This window comes from Scomber scombrus, chromosome 17, assembly GCF_963691925.1.
Source record: "Scomber scombrus chromosome 17, fScoSco1.1, whole genome shotgun sequence".
In the NCBI taxonomy this organism is placed as follows: Eukaryota; Metazoa; Chordata; class Actinopteri; order Scombriformes; family Scombridae; genus Scomber; species Scomber scombrus.
The window spans coordinates 1,031,426-1,052,399 of record NC_084986.1 but is presented as its reverse complement, the minus strand read 5'-3'; the positions used below and the strand labels follow the sequence as shown (position 1 = coordinate 1,052,399).

Here is a 20,974-nt window from a genome sequence, read left to right as displayed (position 1 = left end):
TATCCTAAAAATGTCCAGTTACATACCCGCAAATTACTCAGAACAGTTCTAGGAGATTAAAAAAAAACAAAAAAAAAAAACATCTAAAATAAAGTTTACATGACACTGAAGATATTAATGTGTTAATAAAGGTAAAAATACTCTTCACCACTCAGAAGGAAGCTGTTTGTTTATGTGGCTCTGAGTTAAAAATGGAGATTTAATTATTAGAAACTAAATTAAAGACTTTTACCATTGTAAAACATCACAAAATGAGAAATATATCTAACATCTGTAAATATGTTTGCAGGAATAATGTTGTCATAAATGTTTTAATTAGATAAATACACAAATAATGTAATAAAACTAGAAGTAGAATAACATTAGACATCAATTACAGCAAAGAGAAAAAATGTTAAAAAATGTTTAAAAAAAAACAAAAACAACTGATGTACTCTGAATAAGAAAAACTAAAGGAAATCAGCGCATACATGTTATTATATACATACATGTCAGACACATGACATCACATAGAAACATACGTTGATGTTAATGATTGAACACAAACTGAGCTGATGTCAAACAGACTGGGATGTCTGGTTGACATTTTCAGGAAAAACTTCACTTTAAGATCCTGATAAAATGGAATAACTAACAGCCACTAACAGCTGCTAGATGCTGCTCCAAGAAAACTTTACTGAAGTGAATATCAGAGTCAACACAGTTTTTACACATCAATTCAGTCCAGAGGAGATCATTTCACTACTTCTAATAGAAACTATATTCTAACATTAAAGCACAGTCAGTGATCCAAATGAAACCAGAGTGAAACCTCGTCCACCATCAACATTTAAACACAGGAAGCTGCTGTCACTTCCTGTTTCTATTGTTCACTGGTGAACAGAGTGAACAGTGATTTCAGCAGCTGTCTTCAGTCAGCTGTGTGACTGTTTGTCTCCACAGGAGGAGACTCTCACTCAGACAGAGGACACAGAGACACGGAGGAACCATAAGACTGGAACATAAACCCAGCATACAGAGGTTCAGTGAATGTGGTGTTGAAGGTGTGGAGGTGGATCAGTGTGTCAGAGGAGACTCTGTAGAAGGACAGAGTGCCAGCAGGACAGTCCACATACACTGCTACTCTGTTAGAGACGGAGGAGGAGGAGGAGGAGGAGGAGGAGGAGGAGATGGATGTTTCTCTCTTATTGTGATGGACAGAGTAACCCTGAGCATCAGAGCACGTCAGTCTCCAGGACTGATCGTTACATCCAAACTCACAGTCATCATCCTTTCCTTTCCTGTGGATTCCTCTGTAACTCACTGATAGATTAACTCTTCCTCTCCACTCGACCTCCCAGTAACAGCGACCAGTCAGACCATTACTACACAGCAGCTGTAGCAAATTGTCAAATCTGTCTGGATGATCAGGATATGACTGATCCTCTCTCACATCTGTCACCTTCCTGTTGTTGTCAGACAGTTTGAGGTTTCTGTTTACTGTGTTTGTGTCCAGTGTGAGTGTAATAAGGCAGAAGTGTTTTTTATTCTTTGCAGTGTCTATGCATGTTTTTATGTTTTTATTATTATGCATGATTTTATTTGTTTTAACTTGGGTTTTATTGATTGCCATGTTTTTATTGTTGCTGGATTTTATTTGTGCACGCTAGAGTTTAATTCCTAATTACTTCTTGCCTTTATTACTGTGGTTGAAGATGTGCTGCACCTGCGTAGCTGCGCTTGATGGACAGTGACAACAACCACTGAGAGAGACAACAGGACTGCTGCAGCCTATCAGTGGCTGGGGGAGGGCCAAAACTCCGGTAAACACAGGAGAAAAGGACGGGTGACAGGTAGAGCGAGAGGAGCAACAAACCAAGGTCGACAGCCAGCATCCAAGTCGTGACGAAAGGGTTTCCCCGGACGAGGAGTGGACAGCTGAGGAAAGACCAGAGCTACAATAGTGTCCGCCAACGCTGTTTTACTCCGGCCTGGGTCGTTAGCTCTGCTACGACCTGGGAAATACGTGAGTACACTGACTAATCTGTGGCGGCACTAGCCTTAACGTACCTGGAAGCTAAAGTTGAGAAGTGTGTCTGTACCTGTCTTTTAGAAACCCTACTCGCAGCCATAAGCAGCACGAGGACTATACAGAGCCGGGAGCTGCATATAAAGACCTGTTCTAACTGTGCCATCGGATTTTAAAGACCGTGTAAAGGTCATGCATGTATTTCTAAGAAAAGTGTGAAAAGCATTTCAACCATTTACATTTGAATTGTGGAGCTAGGCTTCACAAACTGTGTTTCAAGATTTCTGTGTCTGGATTTAATGGGCGGGTCTGAAAATCACTGCCGCGTTAGTATAAACCCGCTGCTGCTGCTGTAGAGGTATAAATACATTCAGCGCACACTACTACTACAGTCTACAGTTAGCTAGTTAGCTGAGTTAGCCGCGTTTGGGAGCAGAGAAAGAGGCTGATTTTTACACAACCTTGAAGCCTAATTTCATATATTTGGCGATTTAAGTACCTTTTCATTGACTTTTAACTGCTAAGCATACTGTGAAACCTTGGGTTAAACCATCTTTGAAGAAACTTTTTATAATAAACCCACTTATTTGTACACGCTGGTATCTGTTTCGTTATTTTAAAGCTCTGCTCCTCCTGATTTTAAGAACCTGTTTTAGAGTCCTAGGCTAATTAATCCTAGGTGGCGTTGTCTGCCCTTTTTAGTAAATTTACCCTCATTTCTTAATTGTGAGTGTTTTCTATTTATTTTAAATTGTTTTAGGCCTTTGCTCTTACCTATCAGGCCTGAGCTTTTTACATGAGTTCACAGAAATCTGATGAAGAGAAGAAGAAACAACACAGCAGCAGTTTATCACCTGACACACCTGATGGATTTATTCTCTGTTTAACTTCTGATCTGTTGTTCATTTCTATAAAGTTTCATGATGACACATTTTGTCAGTAATGTTTTAATGAATAAATACCACAAAGACCAACTTTGTATTTAAAGAGAAACTGACTGTGTGCTGTTTAGTTGTCATGAATCAAAATAAATCCACACTTACACTTTTTCAGACCTTTTAACCACTGCTCTCCACCATGGTCCACCCTGGAGGAAGAAACACAGTCACAATGATTTTCTATCCAACATGAGTCCTAACTGCTGTTCAACATGAAGCAGTGTTCCTCAGTTTGTCAGAGTGACACAGAAACAGGCTGAAACTCATCTGTCTCAACTGTCTGCTGGATTCTTTCACTGAAGTCTGAGAGGAAAAGACCTGAAGAAGAAGATGTGATGAACAAATATGTCCTCCCACATGATAAATCACTATATTAAATATTGATCTCTGCATGTTGTCCTGAGGATAGAGCCAGTCATCACTTCAATATCAAAAGGAGACAAAAGGAGCATTGTTGAAGTGATCAGAGAATAAATGCAGCTATAAGACAGCAAAACATTTGACTGTAATTATTCCATGTGTTCATTCGTTTGGTTTGAATATATAATAATAATAGTAATAGGGGCGGCTGTGGCTCAGGAGGTAGAGCGGTCGTCCTCCAATTGGACACTTAACCCCAAATTGCTCCCGTTGCTATGCCAACGGTGTATGAATGTGTGTAAATGGTTAACTTCCACCTGATTCGTAGTTTGGCACCCTGCGTGGTGGCTCCTGCCATCAGTGTATGATGTGTATGAATGGGGTGAAGTGTAAAGCGCTTTGAGTGGTTGAAAAGACTAGAAAGGCGCTATATAAGTACAGTCCATTTACCATTGAAAAACACAATAAGAAGAAACAACCACAAGTTAGAAACTTCTAAATAAAGTTCATGATACAAGTGAACTTCTTTATAATAAACAGTAAATACATCAATAATAAAATAACAGATGGACTCTCCTCTGATGAGGGACACCAGGAGATCATGGACGTTTAACTCAAGAACAACTTTAGGTCCACTTACTAGTTTTTAAATAATATATTATATTATATTATATTATATTATATTATATTATATTATATTATATTATATTATATCTATTTAACAAACATTCCTGCTGTATCTACTGTGTGCTGCTCAGAGACATGAAACATTACTACTGGCAGAATGTTATTTATTCATTATTTGTATCTGAAGGCTATTTATTGATATTGTGATTGTGAATTAATTATTTAATAACTCTGAATATGACCAGGGTGTTTTTTAAATACTGATTTGTTTTATTAGGTTGAATGTTTCAGGACTAATTGATATGATGTAACTCAATAAACTAAGTAAACTCATATCAAACCAGACGCTCACATGGAAATGATGACACATGTAAAATATAAATATGTTTAAAATGTGACAGACAAACTCTTCCTTATGTTAATTAATCCATAACAACATATAATATCCATCCATAATAACAGTTAATGGAGGAAATAACATGAACAGAAAAATGTGTCTGATAAATGAAGAAAGTTGTTTATGTTTCTTTCGTTGATCAGACGGATAATTAACAGATTTTTAACTAGATGATGAATCAGAAAACTAAATATAACAGAGAGACACACTGGAGTTTATTCTGTAATCTGTCTCCACTTCAAACTTGAAGCAACATTAGCAGCTGATTATTAGGGCCCGAGCACTGACCAGTGCGAGGCCCTATTGTATCTGTAGAAATTATTATTATACTTTTTCTACGAGTTCCACTGCCTTTTTCCCCCCTTAAACGTTCCCCAAAACTCACCAAATTCTGCATGGAAGCCAGGCCTGGTGAAAAATTTGATATTTTAAGGATCGCGGAAATGGGCGTGGCAAAATGGCTCAATAGCGCCCCCTCGAAAATTAAAAAAATCGAGCCCCTTGACTCAGATAGACGTAGACAAACTAAATTCGGTAAACACATGTATCGTGTAAAGACGCAAAAAAAAAGTCTAGGGTACCCATGACGTCACTCCAACAGGAAGTCGGCCATTTTGAAAAAATATGTGCGATTTTGGCGATTTCCACGCCTCGTACTTTAACGAACTTGTCCTAGAGATTTTATAACACCAATTTTCACAGAATCATCTTGAGACATTGGAGATGATAAGTTATCAAAAACTTTGTGATTAGGGATTCGGTTTGGGCGTGGTGGTGCCGACAATTTCCTTCGCCATTCCATCCTTCGCCAAAAAGCAGGAAATCCTTATAACTCCTACATACATCGTCCGATCTACACCAAATTGATCACGCATGTAGAGGGTACCGCCCTAAACACGTCGATGCATCAATACTGTGTCATATACACAGCGCCACCTACTGGACACAGGAAGTCAGCCTCATATGACAAACATTATCCGATTTATATGAAGTTTACAGGATGTGTTCTCAACATCATACACTACAACATGACATATAATTGGTGGGTGATCTCTAGCGCCACATAGTGGACACAGGCAGTGATATTTCACCACATCATGCGAAGTTAAATAAAAGCCTGCGTATGAAGACGTCTACCTGCGCGCCTTCCGACTGCGCCACAGCCTGACGTGCATTAGGGGGCGAGGGCCCCGTTCATCGCTGCTTGCAGCTTTAATTAGGGCCCGAGCACTGACAAGTCAGTGAGGGACCTATTGCTTTTGCCAGGATTCTTATTATTATTATTATTATTATTAGGGCCCGAGCACTGACAAGTCAGTGAGGGACCTATTGTAATTGCCGGAATTATTATTATTAGGGCCCGAGCACTGACAAGTCAGTGAGGGACCTATTGTTTTTGCCAAGATTCTTATTAGGGCCCGAGCACTGACAAGTCAGTGAGGGACCTATTGTAATTGCCGGAATTATTATTATTAGGGCCCGAGCACTGACAAGTCAGTGAGGGACCTATTGCTTTTGCCAGGATTCTTATTATTATTAGGGCCCGAGCACTGACAAGTCAGTGAGGGACCTATTGTAATTGCCGGAATTATTAGGGCCCGAGCACTGACAAGTCAGTGAGGGACCTATTGCTATTGCCAAGATTCTTATTATTATTTTTCACGCTCTTTGTCCGCCACTTTCAGCGCATTTTTGGTGGCCTGAACATACATGAAAACTCATGAAATTCTGCACACACGTCGCAGCTGGTGAAAATTTATTTAATTTAACGTGATTGGACGCAAGCGTGGTAAGGGGACTCTCTAGCGCCCCCTAACGTCGGGTCATGTGACCACAAATCTTCTCGGATCTGCATGAAATTTACATATGTCATAGGTCTCATCGGATCATTGGGAAATTAATTTTGTGGAATTTTTTTACCTAACAGGAAGTCGCCCACGCGGCGTGGCGTTCACCGATTTTCATTTTTCGAACACCGCTTTGAGGACTTTATGATGTTCACAGAATCATGAAACCTGCCACGTAGGTTTCAAATCATGAGCTCTTTCATCTGATACCACATTTGCCCAATATTTTGCCCCAACAGCTCAGTAGCGCCCCCTAATGCCTTTTCCCACTTAGCATGTACTGACAAGCTCTAAAACTCACCAAATTGGACACACTCATCAGGACTCACAAATATTATTTTTTTGTATAACCGCAACCTTTTAAGTGGCAATATGACTCTACAGCGCCCCCTAGAGCATTAAAAGTTGAAGCCCCGCCTTCTACATGCACGTACATGAACGAAATTTAGGATTCATATATATCATGACCAGACGCACAAAAAAGCCTCTTGGACACATACCCTAAGTCCAACAGGAAGTCGGCCATCTTGGATCACAGGTGCATTTTTGCCGCCATTTTCCCCATTTCCAGGCCTTGCACTTTAACGAACTCCTCCTGCAGTTTTGACTCCACAGACTTAAGATTGGCATTGTATCATCCTCAGACCTTGATGATGTAAACTTGACGACAGATTGTTCCTACGTTATACCAGGTGGGCGTGGCAGTCGTTTGTTTGTATAAACAAACAACTCCTTATAACTCCTCCATACATTGTCGGATGTTTATACATGCACTGCGTAAAATGTCACACCTGGTGACGCCGTTTCAATTTCAACATCATTGGGGGTGGATGTGGCAAGGGGTCTCCATAGCGCCCCCTAACAGCAGGTCATGTGACCACAAACTTTGTCTGATCTTCGTGAAATTTACAGGACTCATAGCACTCATGGGTAAACCCTCAAATTATTTTTTTCAAATTTTTCGCTCTAACAGGAAGTGAGTTATTGTGCATTTCCTGCGTCAATTTTCCGTTTTTCCCTCTGCGTTTAGAGGACTTTCCCGTCTTCACAGAATCACCAAATTGCCCACATAGGTTCACACTCAAGCGCACTTTAATTTGAGACCATAACTGCCTCTGGGCGTGGCACAACAGCTCAATAGCGCCCCCTAATGCCTTTATCCATTTTGTACATTTTCACAAACTCCTACACTCACCAAATTGTACACATACGTCAACAGTCACAAATATTGACTACTGACAAAGTTTGGGATTTTTAAGTGAGAAGATGACTCCACAGCGCCCCCTGGAAGATTTCAAAGTTTAAGCCCCGCCTTCCACATTGACATAGAAAAATGAAATCGACAAGGCCTATGTATTATGTCCAGACGCACAAAAAAGCCTCTTGGACCCATACCCTAAGTCCAACAGGAAGTCGGCCATCCAGGCTAAAATGTTCAATCTGGATCATTTTTATTATTATTATAGTTGTACGCCTTTTTGACAGCCTAAACATGCCCCAAAACTCACCAAAACTTGCAATCATGTCCGATCCGGTGAAAACTTTGATATTTTAAGGAGCGCGGAAATGGCCGACGCAAAAATTGATTAATAGCGCCCCCTAGAAAATTTAAAAATTCAAGCCCCTCCACTCAGATTGACGTAGACAGACCAAATTCGGGAAACACATGTATCGTGTTAAGACGCACAAAAAAGCCTCTTGGACCCATAGCCTAAGTCCAACAGGAAGTCGGCCATCCAGGCAAAATGCTCAATCTTGATGCTTTTTTGACCCTTCACCCACATTCCTTTGTGCTGAGGAGTCACCCAGACTCATTTGTGGTCTTAGTTTGCCATCTAGTGGAGACATTAACCCCATCACACAATGTTCACTTAAAGGCACAGGAGCAAAGACATCTACATGCCAGTTTTGACAGCCCTGCGACTGCCGCACGCACCGACGTGCATGTACGGCGTTACAGTTGGGGGGAAACCGGGGGGGTGCGAGGGCCCTTCGACACTGCTTGCAGTTTTAATTATTATTATTATTATTATTCAAGAGACGCATAATGAATTGCATTTTTCGTGGCCTGAACATGCATGAAAACTCATGAAATTCTGCACACACGTCGCAGCTGGTGTAAATTTATTTAATTCAACGTGATTGGACGCAAGCGTGGTAAGGGGACTCGCTAGCGCCCCCTAACGTCGGGTCATGTGTCCAAAAATACTCTCGGATCAGCATGAAATTTAAGTATGTTACAGCTGTCATCGGATCATGTAGATATTAATTTTGTGGAAGTTTTTTACCAAACAGGAAGTTGTGCACGCGGCGTGGCGTGCAGCGATTTTCATTTTTCGAATACCGCTTTGAGGACTTTATGATGTTCACAGAATCATGAAACCTACCACGTAGGTTTCAAATCATGAGCTCTTTCATCTGATACCACATTTGCCCAATATTTTGCCCCAACAGCTCAGTAGCGCCCCCTAATGCCTTTTCCCACCTAGGATGTACTGACAAGCTCTCAAACTCACCAAATTGGACACACTTGTCAAGACTCACGAATATTATTTTTTGGTATAACCGCAACCTTTTAAGTGGCAAAATGACTCTACAGCGCCCCCTAGAACATTAAAAGTTGAAGCCCCGCCTTCTACATGCACGTACATGAACGAAATTTAGGATTCATATATATCATGACCAGACGCACAAAAAAGCCTCTTGGACCCATACCCTAAGTCCAACAGGAAGTCGGCCATCTTGGATCACAGGTGAATTTTTGCCGCCATTTTCCCCATTTCCAGCCCTCGTACTATAACGCACTCCTCCTGCAGTTTTAACTGCAGTGACTTCAGATTAGAACTGTATCATCCTCAGACCTTGATGATGTAAACTTGATAACAGATTTTCCCTACGTTATACCAGGTGGGCGTGGCAGTCGTTTGTTTGTATAAACAAACAACTCCTTATAACTCCTCAATACTTTGTCGGATGTTTATACATGCAGTGCGTAAAATGTCACACCTGTTCAAGCCGTTTCAATTTCAACATCATTGGGGGTGGATGTGGCAAGGGGTTTCCATAGCGCCCCCTAACAGCAGGTCATGTGACCACAAACTTTGTCTGATCTTCATGAAATTTACAGGACTCATAGCACTCCTGGGTAAACCCCCAAATTATTTTTTTCAAAATTTTCGCTCTTACAGGAAGTGAGTTATTGTGCATTTCCTGCGTCAATTTTCCATTTTTCCCTCTGGCTTTAGAGGACTTTCCCGTCTTCACAGAATCACCAAATTGTACACATACGTCAACAGTCACACATATTGCCTACTGACAAAGTTTGGGATTTTTAAGTGAGAAAATGACTCCACAGCGCCCCCTGGAAGATTTCAAAGTTTAACCATTATATGAATACCTTATCCCCTTTCATTTCTGGTCTTAGACTGCCATCTAGTGGAGACATTAACCCCCCTTCACACAATGTTCCATTGAAGCAGCAGGAGCAAAGACCTTTACATGGCTGCTGTCAATGCCCTGTGACTGCGACAAGCACTGACGTTCCTGCGTATGAAGACCTCTACCTGCGCGCCCTCCGACTGCGCCACAGTCCGACGTGCGTGGATGTGCGAGGGCCCTTCGACACTGCTTGCAGTTTTAATTAGGGCCCGAGCACTGACAAGTCAGTGAGGGACCTATTGCTTTTGCCAGGATTCTTATTATTATTATTAAGCACGCTCTTATGCCGTGTAATGAATCGCATTTTTGGTGGCCTGAACATACATGAAAACTCATGAAATTCTGCACACACGTCGCAGCTGGTGAAAATTTATTTAATTCAATGTGATTGGACGCAAGCGTGGTAAGGGGACTCGCTAGCGCCCCCTAATGTCGGGTCATGTGACCACAAATCCTCTCGGATCGCCATGAAATTTAAATATGTCATAGGTCTTATCGGATCATTGGGAAATTAATTTTGTGGAATTTTTTTACCAAACAGGAAGTTGACCACGCGGCGTGGCGTGCACTGATTTTCATTTTTCGAACACCGCTTTGAGGACTTTATGATGTTCACAGAATCATGAAACCTGCCACGTAGGTTTCAAATCATGAGCTCTTTCATCTGATACCACATTTGCCCAATATTTTGCCCCAACAGCTCAGTAGCGCCCCCTAATGCCTTTTCCCACTTAGCATGTACTGACAAGCTCTAAAACTCACCAAATTGGACACACTCATCAAGACTCATGAATATTATTTTTTGGTATAACCGCAACCTTTTTAGTGCCAAAATGACTCTACAGCGCCCCCTAGAACATTAAAAGTTGAAGCCCCGCCTTCTACATGCACGTACATGAACGAAATTTAGGATTCATATATATCATGACCAGACGCACAAAAAAGCCTCTTGGACCCATACCCTAAGTCCAACAGGAAGTCGGCCATCTTGGATCACAGGTGCATTTTTTCCGCCACAGGTGCATTTTTCCAGGCCTCGTACTTTAACGCACTCCTCCTGCAGTTTTGACTCCACAGACTTAAGATTCGCATTGTATCATCATCAGACCTTGATGATGTAAACTTGACAACAGATTTTTCCTACGTTATACCAGGTGGGCGTGGCTGTTGTTTGTTTGTATAAACAAACAACTCCTTATAACTCCTCCATACATTGTCGGATGTTAATACATGCAGTGCGTAAAATGTCACACCTGGTAACGCCGTTTCAATTTCAACATCATTGGGGGTGGATGTGGCAAGGGGTCTCCATAGCGCCCCCTAACAGCAGGTCATGTGACCAAAAACGTTGTCTGATCTTCGTGAAATTTACAGGACTCATAGCACTTATGGGTAAACCCCCAAATTAATTTTTTCAAAATTTTTGCTCTAACAGGAAGTCGGTTATTGTGCATTTCCTGCGTCAATTTACCATTTTTCCAACAGCGTTTAAAGGACTTTCCCATCTTCACAGAATCACCAAATTGCCCACATAGGTTCACACTCAGGAACACTTTAATTTGAGACCATAACTGCCCCTGGGCGTGGCACAACAGCTCAATAGCGCCCCCTAATGCCTTTATCCATTTTGTACATTTTCACAAACTCCTACACTCACCAAATTGAACACATACGTCAACATTCACACAGATTGACTACTGACAAAGTTTGGGATTTTTAAGTGAGAAGATGACTCCACAGCGCCCCCTTGAAGATTTCAAAGTTTAAGCCCCGCCTTCCACATTGACATAGAAAAATGAAATCGACAAGGCCTATGTATTATGTCCAGACGCACAAAAAAGCCTCTTGGACCCATACCCTAAGTCCAACAGGAAGTCGGCCATCCAGGCTAAAATTTTCAATCTGGATAATTTTTATTATTATTATAGTTGTACGCCTTTTTGACAGCCTAAACATGCCCCAAAACTCACCAAAACTTGCAATCATGTCCGATCCGGAGAACACTTTGATATTTTAAGGAGCGCGGAAATGGCCGACGCAAAAATTGATTAATAGCGCCCCCTAGAAAATTTAAAAAATCAAGCCCCTCCACTCAGATTGACGTAAACAAACCAAATTCGGGAAACACATGTATCGTGTAAAGACGCACAAAAAAGCCTCTTGGAGCCATAGCCTAAGTCCAACAGGAAGTCGGCCATCTAGGCAAAAATGCTCAATCTTAATGATTTTTTGACCCTTCACCCACATTCCTTATTGCTTAGAAGTCACTCAGACTCATTTGTGGTCTTAGACTGCCATCTAGTGGAGACATTAACAGCTGCACACAATGTTCAATTAAAGGCACAGGAGCAAAGACATCTACATGCCAGTTTTGACAGCCCTGCGACCGCCGCACGCACCGACGTGCACGTACGGCGTTACAATTGGGGGGGTAAACGGGGGGGTGCGAGGGCCCTTCGACACTGCTTGCAGTTTTAATTATTCATTATTTTTCACGTTCTTATGCCGTGTCAAGAATCGCATTTTTGGCGGCTTGAACATAAATGAAAACTCATGAAATTCTGCACACACGTCGCAGTTGGTGAAAATTTATTTAATTTAATGTGATTGGACGCAAGCGTGGTAAGGGGACTCGCTAGCGCCCCCTAACGTCGGGTCATGTGACCACAAATCCTCTCGGATCGGCATGAAATTTAAATATGTTACAGCTCTCATCGGATCATTGGGAAATTAATTTTGTGGAATTTTTTTACCAAACAGGAAGTCGCCCACGCGGCGTGGCGTGCACCGATTTTCATTTTTCGAACAACGCTTTGAGGACTTTATGATGTTCACAGAATCATGAAACCTGCCACGTAGGTTTCAAATCATGAGCTCTTTCATCTGATATCACATTTGCCCAATATTTTGCCCCAACAGCTCAGTAGCGCCCCCTAATGCCTTTTCCCACTTAGCATGTACTGACAAGCTCTAAAACTCACCAAATTGGACACACTCATCAAGACTCACAAATATTATTTTTTGGTATAACCGCAACCTTTTAAGTGGCAAAATGACTCTACAGCGCCCCCTAGAACATTAAAAAATGAAGCCCCGCCTTCTACATGCACGTACATGAACGAAATTTAGGATTCATATATATCATGACCAGACGCACAAAAAAGCCTCTTGGACCCATACCCTAAGTCCAACAGGAAGTCGGCCATCTTGGATCACAGGTGCATTTTTTCCGCCATTTTCCCCATTTCCAGGCCTTGCACTTTAACGAACTCCTCCTGCAGTTTTGACTCCACAGACTTCAGATTGGCATTGTATCATCCTCAGACCTTGATGATGTAAACTTGACGACAGATTTTTCCTACGTTATACCAGGTGGGCGTGGCAGTCGTTTGTTTGTATAAACAAACAACTCCTTATAACTCCTCCATACATTGTCGGATGTTTATACATGCACTGCGTAAAATGTCACACCTGGTGACGCCGTTTCAATTTCAACATCATTGGGGGTGGATGTGGCAAGGGGTCTCCATAGCGCCCCCTAACAGCAGGTCATGTGACCACAAACTTTGTCTGATCTTCGTGAAATTTACAGGTCTCATAGCACTCATGGGTAAACCCTCAAATTATTTTTTTCAAATTTTTCGCTCTAACAGGAAGTGAGTTATTGTGCATTTCCTGCGTCAATTTTCCATTTTTCCCTCTGCGTTTAGAGGACTTTCCCATCTTCACAGAATCACCAAATTGCCCACATAGGTTCACACTCAGGCGCACTTTAATTTGAGACCATAACTGCCTCTGGGCGTGGCACAACAGCTCAATAGCGCCCCCTAATGCCTTTATCCATTTTGTACATTTTCCCAAACTCCTACACTCACCAAATTGTACACATACGTCAACAGTCACACATATTGACTACTGACAAAGTTTGGGATTTTTAAGTGAGAAGATGACTCCACAGCGCCCCCTGGAAGATTTCAAAGTTTAAGCCCCGCCTTCCACATTGACATAGAAAAATGAAATCGACAAGGCCTATGTATTATGTCCAGACGCACAAAAAAGCCTCTTGGACCCATACCCTAAGTCCAACAGGAAGTCGGCCATCCAGGCTAAAATTTTCAATCTGGATAATTTTTATTATTATTATAGTTGTACGCCTTTTTGACAGCCTAAACATGCCCCAAAACTCACCAAAACTTGCAATCATGTCCGATCCGGAGAACACTTTGATATTTTAAGGAGCGCGGAAATGGCCGACGCAAAAATTGATTAATAGCGCCCCCTAGAAAATTTAAAAAATCAAGCCCCTCCACTCAGATTGACGTAGACAAACCAAATTCGGGAAACACATGTATCGTGTAAAGACGCACAAAAAAGCCTCTTGGAGCCATAGCCTAAGTCAAACAGGAAGTCTGCAATCCAGGCAAAAATGCTCAATCTCAATGATTTTTTGACCCTTCACCCACATTCCTTATTGCTAAGAAGTCACTCAGACTCATTTGTGGTCTTAGACTGCCATCTAGTGGAGACATTAATTGCTGCACACAATGTTCACTTAAAGGCACAGGAGCAAAGACATCAACATGACAGTTTTGACAGCCCTGCGACTGCTGCACGCACCGACGTGCATGTACGGCGTTACAGTTGGGGGGAAACCGGGGGGGTGCGAGGGCCCTTCGACACTGCTTGCAGTTTTAATTAGGGCCCGAGCACTGACAAGTCAGTGAGGGACCTATTGCTTTTGCCAGGATTCTTATTATTATTATTAAGCACGCTCTTATGCCGTGTAATGAATCGCATTTTTGGTGGCCTGAACATACATGAAAACTCATGAAATTCTGCACACACGTCGCAGCTGGTGAAAATTTATTTAATTTAATGTGATTGGACGCAAGCGTGGTAAGGGGACTCGCTAGCGCCCCCTAACGTCGGGTCATGTGACCACAAATCCTCTCGGATCGCCATGAAATTTAAATATGTTACAGCTCTCATCGGATCATTGGGAAATTAATTTTGTGGAATTTTTTTACCAAACAGGAAGTTGACCACGCGGCGTGGCGTGCACTGATTTTCATTCTTCGAACACCGCTTTGAGGACTTTATGATGTTCACAGAATCATGAAACCTGCCACGTAGGTTTGAAATCATGAGCTCTTTCATCTGATACCACATTTGCCCAATATTTTGCCCCAACAGCTCAGTAGCGCCCCCTAATGCCTTTTCCCACTTAGGATGTACTGACAAACTCTAAAACTCACCAAATTAGACACACTTATCAAGACTCACGAATATTATTTTTTGGTATAACCGCAACTTTTTAAGTGCCAAGATGACTCTACAGCGCCCCCTAGAACATTAAAAGTTGAAGCCCCGCCTTCTACATGCACGTACATGAACGAAATTTAGGATTCATATATATCATGACCAGACGCACAAAAAAGCCTCTTGGACCCATACCCTAAGTCCAACAGGAAGTCGGCCATCTTGGATCACAGGTGCATTTTTGTCGCCATTTTCCCCATTTGCAGGCCTCGTACTTTAACAATCTCTTCCTGCAGTTTTGACTCCACAGACTTCAGATTGGAACTGTATCATCCTCAGACCTTGATGATGTAAACTTGACGACAGATTTTTCCTACGTTATACCAGGTGGGCGTGGCAGTCGTTTGTTTGTATAAACAAACAACTCCTTATAACTCCTCCATACATTGTCGGATGTTAATACATGCAGTGCGTAAAATGTCACACCTGTTGAAGCCGTTTCAATTTCAACATCATTGGGGGTGGATGTGGCAAGGGGTCTCCATAGCGCCCCCTAACAGCAGGTCATGTGACCACAAACTTTGTCTGATCTTCGTGAAATTTACAGGACTCATAGCACTCATGGGTAAACCCCCAAATTATTTTTTTCAAATTTTTCGCTCTAACAGGAAGTGAGTTATTGTGCATTTCCTGCGTCAATTTTCCGTTTTTCCCTCTGCGTTTAGAGGACTTTCCCGTCTTCACAGAATCACCAAATTGCCCACATAGGTTCACACTCAGGAGCACTTTAATTTGAGACCATAACTGCCTCTGGGCGTGGCACAACAGCTCAATAGCGCCCCCTAATGCCTTTATCCATTTTGTACATTTTCACAAACTCCTACACTCACCAAATTGAACACATACGTCAACATTCACACAGATTGACTACTGACAAAGTTTGGGATTTTTAAGTGAGAAGATGACTTCACAGCGCCCCCTGGAAAATTTCAAAGTTTAAGCCCCGCCTTCCACATTGACATAGAGAAATGAAATCGACAAGGCCTATGTATTATGTCCAGACGCACAAAAAAGCCTCTTGGACCCATACCCTAAGTCCAACAGGAAGTCGGCCATCCAGGCAAAAATGTTCAATCTGGATGATTTTTATTATTATTATATTTGTACGCCTTTTTGACAGCATAAACATGCCCCAAAACTCACCAAAACTTGCAATCATGTCCGATCCAGAGAAAACTTTGATATTTTAAGGAGCGCGGAAATGGCCGACGCAAAAATTGATTAATAGCGCCCCCTAGAAAATTTAAAAAATCAAGCCCCTCGACTCAGATTGACGTAGACAAACGAAATTCGGTGAACACATGTATCATGTCCAGACGCACTAAAAAGCCTCTTGGACCCATAGCCTAAGTCCAACAGGAAGTCGGCCATCCAGGCAAAAATGCTCAATCTTGACGCTTTTTTGGCCCTTCACCCACATTCCTTTGTGCTGAGAAGTCACCCAGACTCATTTGTGGTCTTAGACTGCCATCTAGTGGAGACATTAACCGCTGCACACAATGTTCAATTAAAGGCACAGGAGCAAAGACATCTACATGCCAGTTTTGACAGCCCTGCGACTGCCGCACGCACCGACGTGCACGTACGGCGTTACAGTTGGGGGGAAACCGGGGGGGTGCGAGGGCCCTTCGACACTGCTTGCAGTTTTAATTATTATTATTATTCAAGAGACGCATAATGAATTGCATTTTTCGTGGCCTGAACATGCATGAAAACTCATGAAATTCTGCACACACGTCGCAGCTGGTGTAAATTTATTTAATTCAACGTGATTGGACGCAAGCGTGGTAAGGGGACTCGCTAGCGCCCCCTAACGTCGGGTCATGTGTCCAAAAATACTCTCGGATCAGCATGAAATTTAAGTATGTTACAGCTGTCATCGGATCATGTAGATATTAATTTTGTGGAAGTTTTTTACCAAACAGGAAGTTGTGCACGCGGCGTGGCGTGCAGCGATTTTCATTTTTCGAATACCGCTTTGAGGACTTTATGATGTTCACAGAATCATGAAACCTACCACGTAGGTTTCAAATCATGAGCTCTTTCATCTGATACCACATTTGCCCAATATTTTGCCCCAACAGCTCAGTAGCGCCCCCTAATGCCTTTTCCCACCTAGGATGTACTGACAAGCTCTCAAACTCACCAAATTGGACACACTTGTCAAGACTCACGAATATTATTTTTTGGTATAACCGCAACCTTTTAAGTGGCAAAATGACTCTACAGCGCCCCCTAGAACATTAAAAGTTGAAGCCCCGCCTTCTACATGCACGTACATGAACGAAATTTAGGATTCATATATATCATGACCAGACGCACAAAAAAGCCTCTTGGACCCATACCCTAAGTCCAACAGGAAGTCGGCCATCTTGGATCACAGGTGAATTTTTGCCGCCATTTTCCCCATTTCCAGCCCTCGTACTATAACGCACTCCTCCTGCAGTTTTAACTGCAGTGACTTCAGATTAGAACTGTATCATCCTCAGACCTTGATGATGTAAACTTGATAACAGATTTTCCCTACGTTATACCAGGTGGGCGTGGCAGTCGTTTGTTTGTATAAACAAACAACTCCTTATAACTCCTCAATACTTTGTCGGATGTTTATACATGCAGTGCGTAAAATGTCACACCTGTTCAAGCCGTTTCAATTTCAACATCATTGGGGGTGGATGTGGCAAGGGGTTTCCATAGCGCCCCCTAACAGCAGGTCATGTGACCACAAACTTTGTCTGATCTTCATGAAATTTACAGGACTCATAGCACTCCTGGGTAAACCCCCAAATTATTTTTTTCAAAATTTTCGCTCTTACAGGAAGTGAGTTATTGTGCATTTCCTGCGTCAATTTTCCATTTTTCCCTCTGGCTTTAGAGGACTTTCCCGTCTTCACAGAATCACCAAATTGTACACATACGTCAACAGTCACACATATTGCCTACTGACAAAGTTTGGGATTTTTAAGTGAGAAAATGACTCCACAGCGCCCCCTGGAAGATTTCAAAGTTTAACCATTATATGAATACCTTATCCCCTTTCATTTCTGGTCTTAGACTGCCATCTAGTGGAGACATTAACCCCCCTTCACACAATGTTCCATTGAAGCAGCAGGAGCAAAGACCTTTACATGGCTGCTGTCAATGCCCTGTGACTGCGACAAGCACTGACGTTCCTGCGTATGAAGACCTCTACCTGCGCGCCCTCCGACTGCGCCACAGTCCGACGTGCGTGGATGTGCGAGGGCCCTTCGACACTGCTTGCAGTTTTAATTAGGGCCCGAGCACTGACAAGTCAGTGAGGGACCTATTGCTATTGCCAGGATTCTTATTATTAGGGCCCGAGCACTGACAAGTCAGTGAGGGACCTATTGTAATTGCCGGAATTATTAGGGCCCGAGCACTGACAAGTCAGTGAGGGACCTATTGCTTTTGCCAGGATTCTTATTATTATTATTATTATTATTATTATTATTATTCACGTTCTTATGCCGTGTCATGAATCGCATTTTTGACGGCTTGAACATAAATGAATACTCATGAAATTCTGCACACACGTCGCAGCTGGTGAAAATTTATTTAATTTAACGTGATTGGACGCAAGCGTGGTAAGGGGACTCGCTAGCGCCCCCTAACGTCGGGTCATGTGACCACAAATCCTCTCGGATCGGCATGAAATTTAAATATGTTACAGCTCTCATCGGATTATTGGGAAATTAATTTTGTGGAATTTTTTTACCAAACAGGAAGTTGACCACGCGGCGTGGCGTGCACCGATTTTCACAATTTCGAACAACGCTTTGAGGACTTTATGATGTTCACAGAATCATGAAACCTGCCACGTAGGTTTCAAATCATGAGCTCTTTCATCTGATACCACATTTGCCCAATATTTTGGCCCAACAGCTCAGTAGCGCCCCCTAATGCCTTTTCCCACTTAGCATGTACTGACAAGCTCTAAAACTCACCAAATTGGACACACTTGTCAAGACTCACGAATATTATTTTTTGGTATAACCGCAACTTTTTAAGTGCCAAAATGACTCTACAGCGCCCCCTAGAACATTAAAAGTTGAAGCCCCGCCTTCTACATGCACGTACATGAACGAAATTTAGGAATCATATATATCATGACCAGACGCACAAAAAAGCCTCTTGGACCCATACCCTAAGTCCAACAGGAAGTCGGCCATCTTGGATCACAGGTGCATTTTTTCCGCCACAGGTGCATTTTTCCAGGCCTCGTACTTTAACGCACTCCTCCTGCAGTTTTGACTCCACAGACTTAAGATTCGCATTGTATCATCATCAGACCTTGATGATGTAAACTTGACAACAGATTTTTCCTACGTTATACCAGGTGGGCGTGGCTGTTGTTTGTTTGTATAAACAAACAACTCCTTATAACTCCTCCATACATTGTCGGATGTTAATACATGCACTGCGTAAAATGTCACACCTGGTAACGCCGTTTCAATTTCAACATCATTGGGGGTGGGTGTGGCAAGGGGTCTCCATAGCGCCCCCTAACAGCAGGTCATGTGACCAAAAACGTTGTCTGATCTTCGTGAAATTTACAGGACTCATAGCACTTATGGGTAAACCCCCAAATTAATTTTTTCAAATTTTTCACTCAAACAGGAAGTGAGTTATTTTGCATTTCCTGCGTCAATTTACCATTTTTCCAACAGCGTTTAAAGGACTTTCCCGTCTTCACAGAATCACCAAATTGTACACATACGTCAACAGTCACACATATTGCCTACTGACAAAGTTTGGGATTTTTAAGTGAGAAAATGACTCCACAGCGCCCCCTGGAAGATTTCAAAGTTTAACCATTATATGAATACCTTATCCCCTTTCATTTCTGGTCTTGGTCTGCCATCTAGTGGAGACATTAACCCCCCTTCACACAATGTTCCATTGAAGCAGCAGGAGCAAAGACCTTTACATGGCTGCTGTCAATGCCCTGCGACTGCGACAAGCACTGACGTTCCTGCGTATGAAGACCTACCTGCGCGCCCTCCGACTGCGCCACAGTCCGACGTGCGTGGATGTGCGAGGGCCCTTCGACACTGCTTGCAGTTTTAATTATTATTATTATTAGGGCCCGAGCACTGACAAGTCAGTGAGGGACCTATTGTTTTTGCCAAGATTCTTATTATTATTATTATTAAGCACGCTCTTATGCCGTGTAATGAATCGCATTTTTGGCGGCTTGAACAAAAATGAAAACTCATGAAATTCTGCACAGACGTCGCAGCTGGTGAAAATTTATTTAATTTAACGTGATTGGACGCAAGCGTGATAAGGGGACTCGCTAGCGCCCCCTAACGTCGGGTCATGTGACCACAAATCCTCTCGGATCGGCATGAAATTTAAATATGTTACAGCTCTCATCGGATCATTGGGAAATTAATTTTGTGGAATTTTTTTACCAAACAGGAAGTTGACCACGCGGCGTGGCGTGCACTGATTTTCATTTTTCGAACAACGCTTTGAGGACTTTATGATGTTCACAGAATCATGAAACCTGCCACGTAGGTTTCAAATCATGAGCTCTTTCATCTGATACCACATTTGCCCAATATTTTGGCCCAACAGCTCAGTAGCGCCCCCTAATGCCTTTTCCCACTTAGCATGTACTGACAAGCTCTAAAACTCACCAAAATGGACACACTTGTCAAGACTCACGAATATTATTTTTTGGTATAACCGCAACTTTTTAAGTGCCAAAATGACTCTACAGCGCCCCCTAGAACATTAAAAGTTGAAGCCCCGCCTTCTACATGCACGTACATGAACGAAATTTAGGAATCACATATATCATGACCAGACGCACAAAAAAGCCTCTTGGACCCATACCTTAAGTCCAACAGGAAGTCGGCCATCTTGGATCACAGGTGCATTTTTTCCGCCACAGGTGCATTTTTTCAGCCCTCGTACTTTAACGAACTCCTCCTGCAGTTTTGACTCCACAGACTTCAGATTGGAACTATATCATCCTCAGACCTTGATTATGTAAACTTGATGACAGATTTTA

The 20,974-nt window shown here is 42.4% G+C and overlaps 2 protein-coding genes across 2 annotated transcripts in view; both read right to left on the bottom strand.

The window, feature by feature from the left end:
* Positions 1-952: 952 nt before the first annotated feature.
* Positions 953-1,874, bottom strand: LOC133997989 (stonustoxin subunit alpha-like). The gene is made up of 2 exons (XM_062437727.1): positions 1,706-1,874; positions 953-1,539 (listed from the first exon to the last, which is right to left on the bottom strand). Exons 1-2 carry the CDS (start codon positions 1,872-1,874, stop codon positions 953-955), a joined length of 756 nt encoding a protein of 251 aa, XP_062293711.1.
* Positions 1,875-3,016: 1,142 nt separating this feature from the next.
* LOC133997987 (NLR family CARD domain-containing protein 3-like) overlaps positions 3,017-20,974 on the bottom strand; it is a gene marked incomplete at its 5' end in the record, with an annotated part of 240,351 nt that continues 222,393 nt past the window's right edge. Inside the window, one exon of the mRNA XM_062437726.1 lies at positions 3,017-3,095. Within this exon, the coding sequence (XP_062293710.1) occupies positions 3,017-3,095 (79 nt within the window). The remainder of the gene's footprint in view (positions 3,096-20,974) is intronic.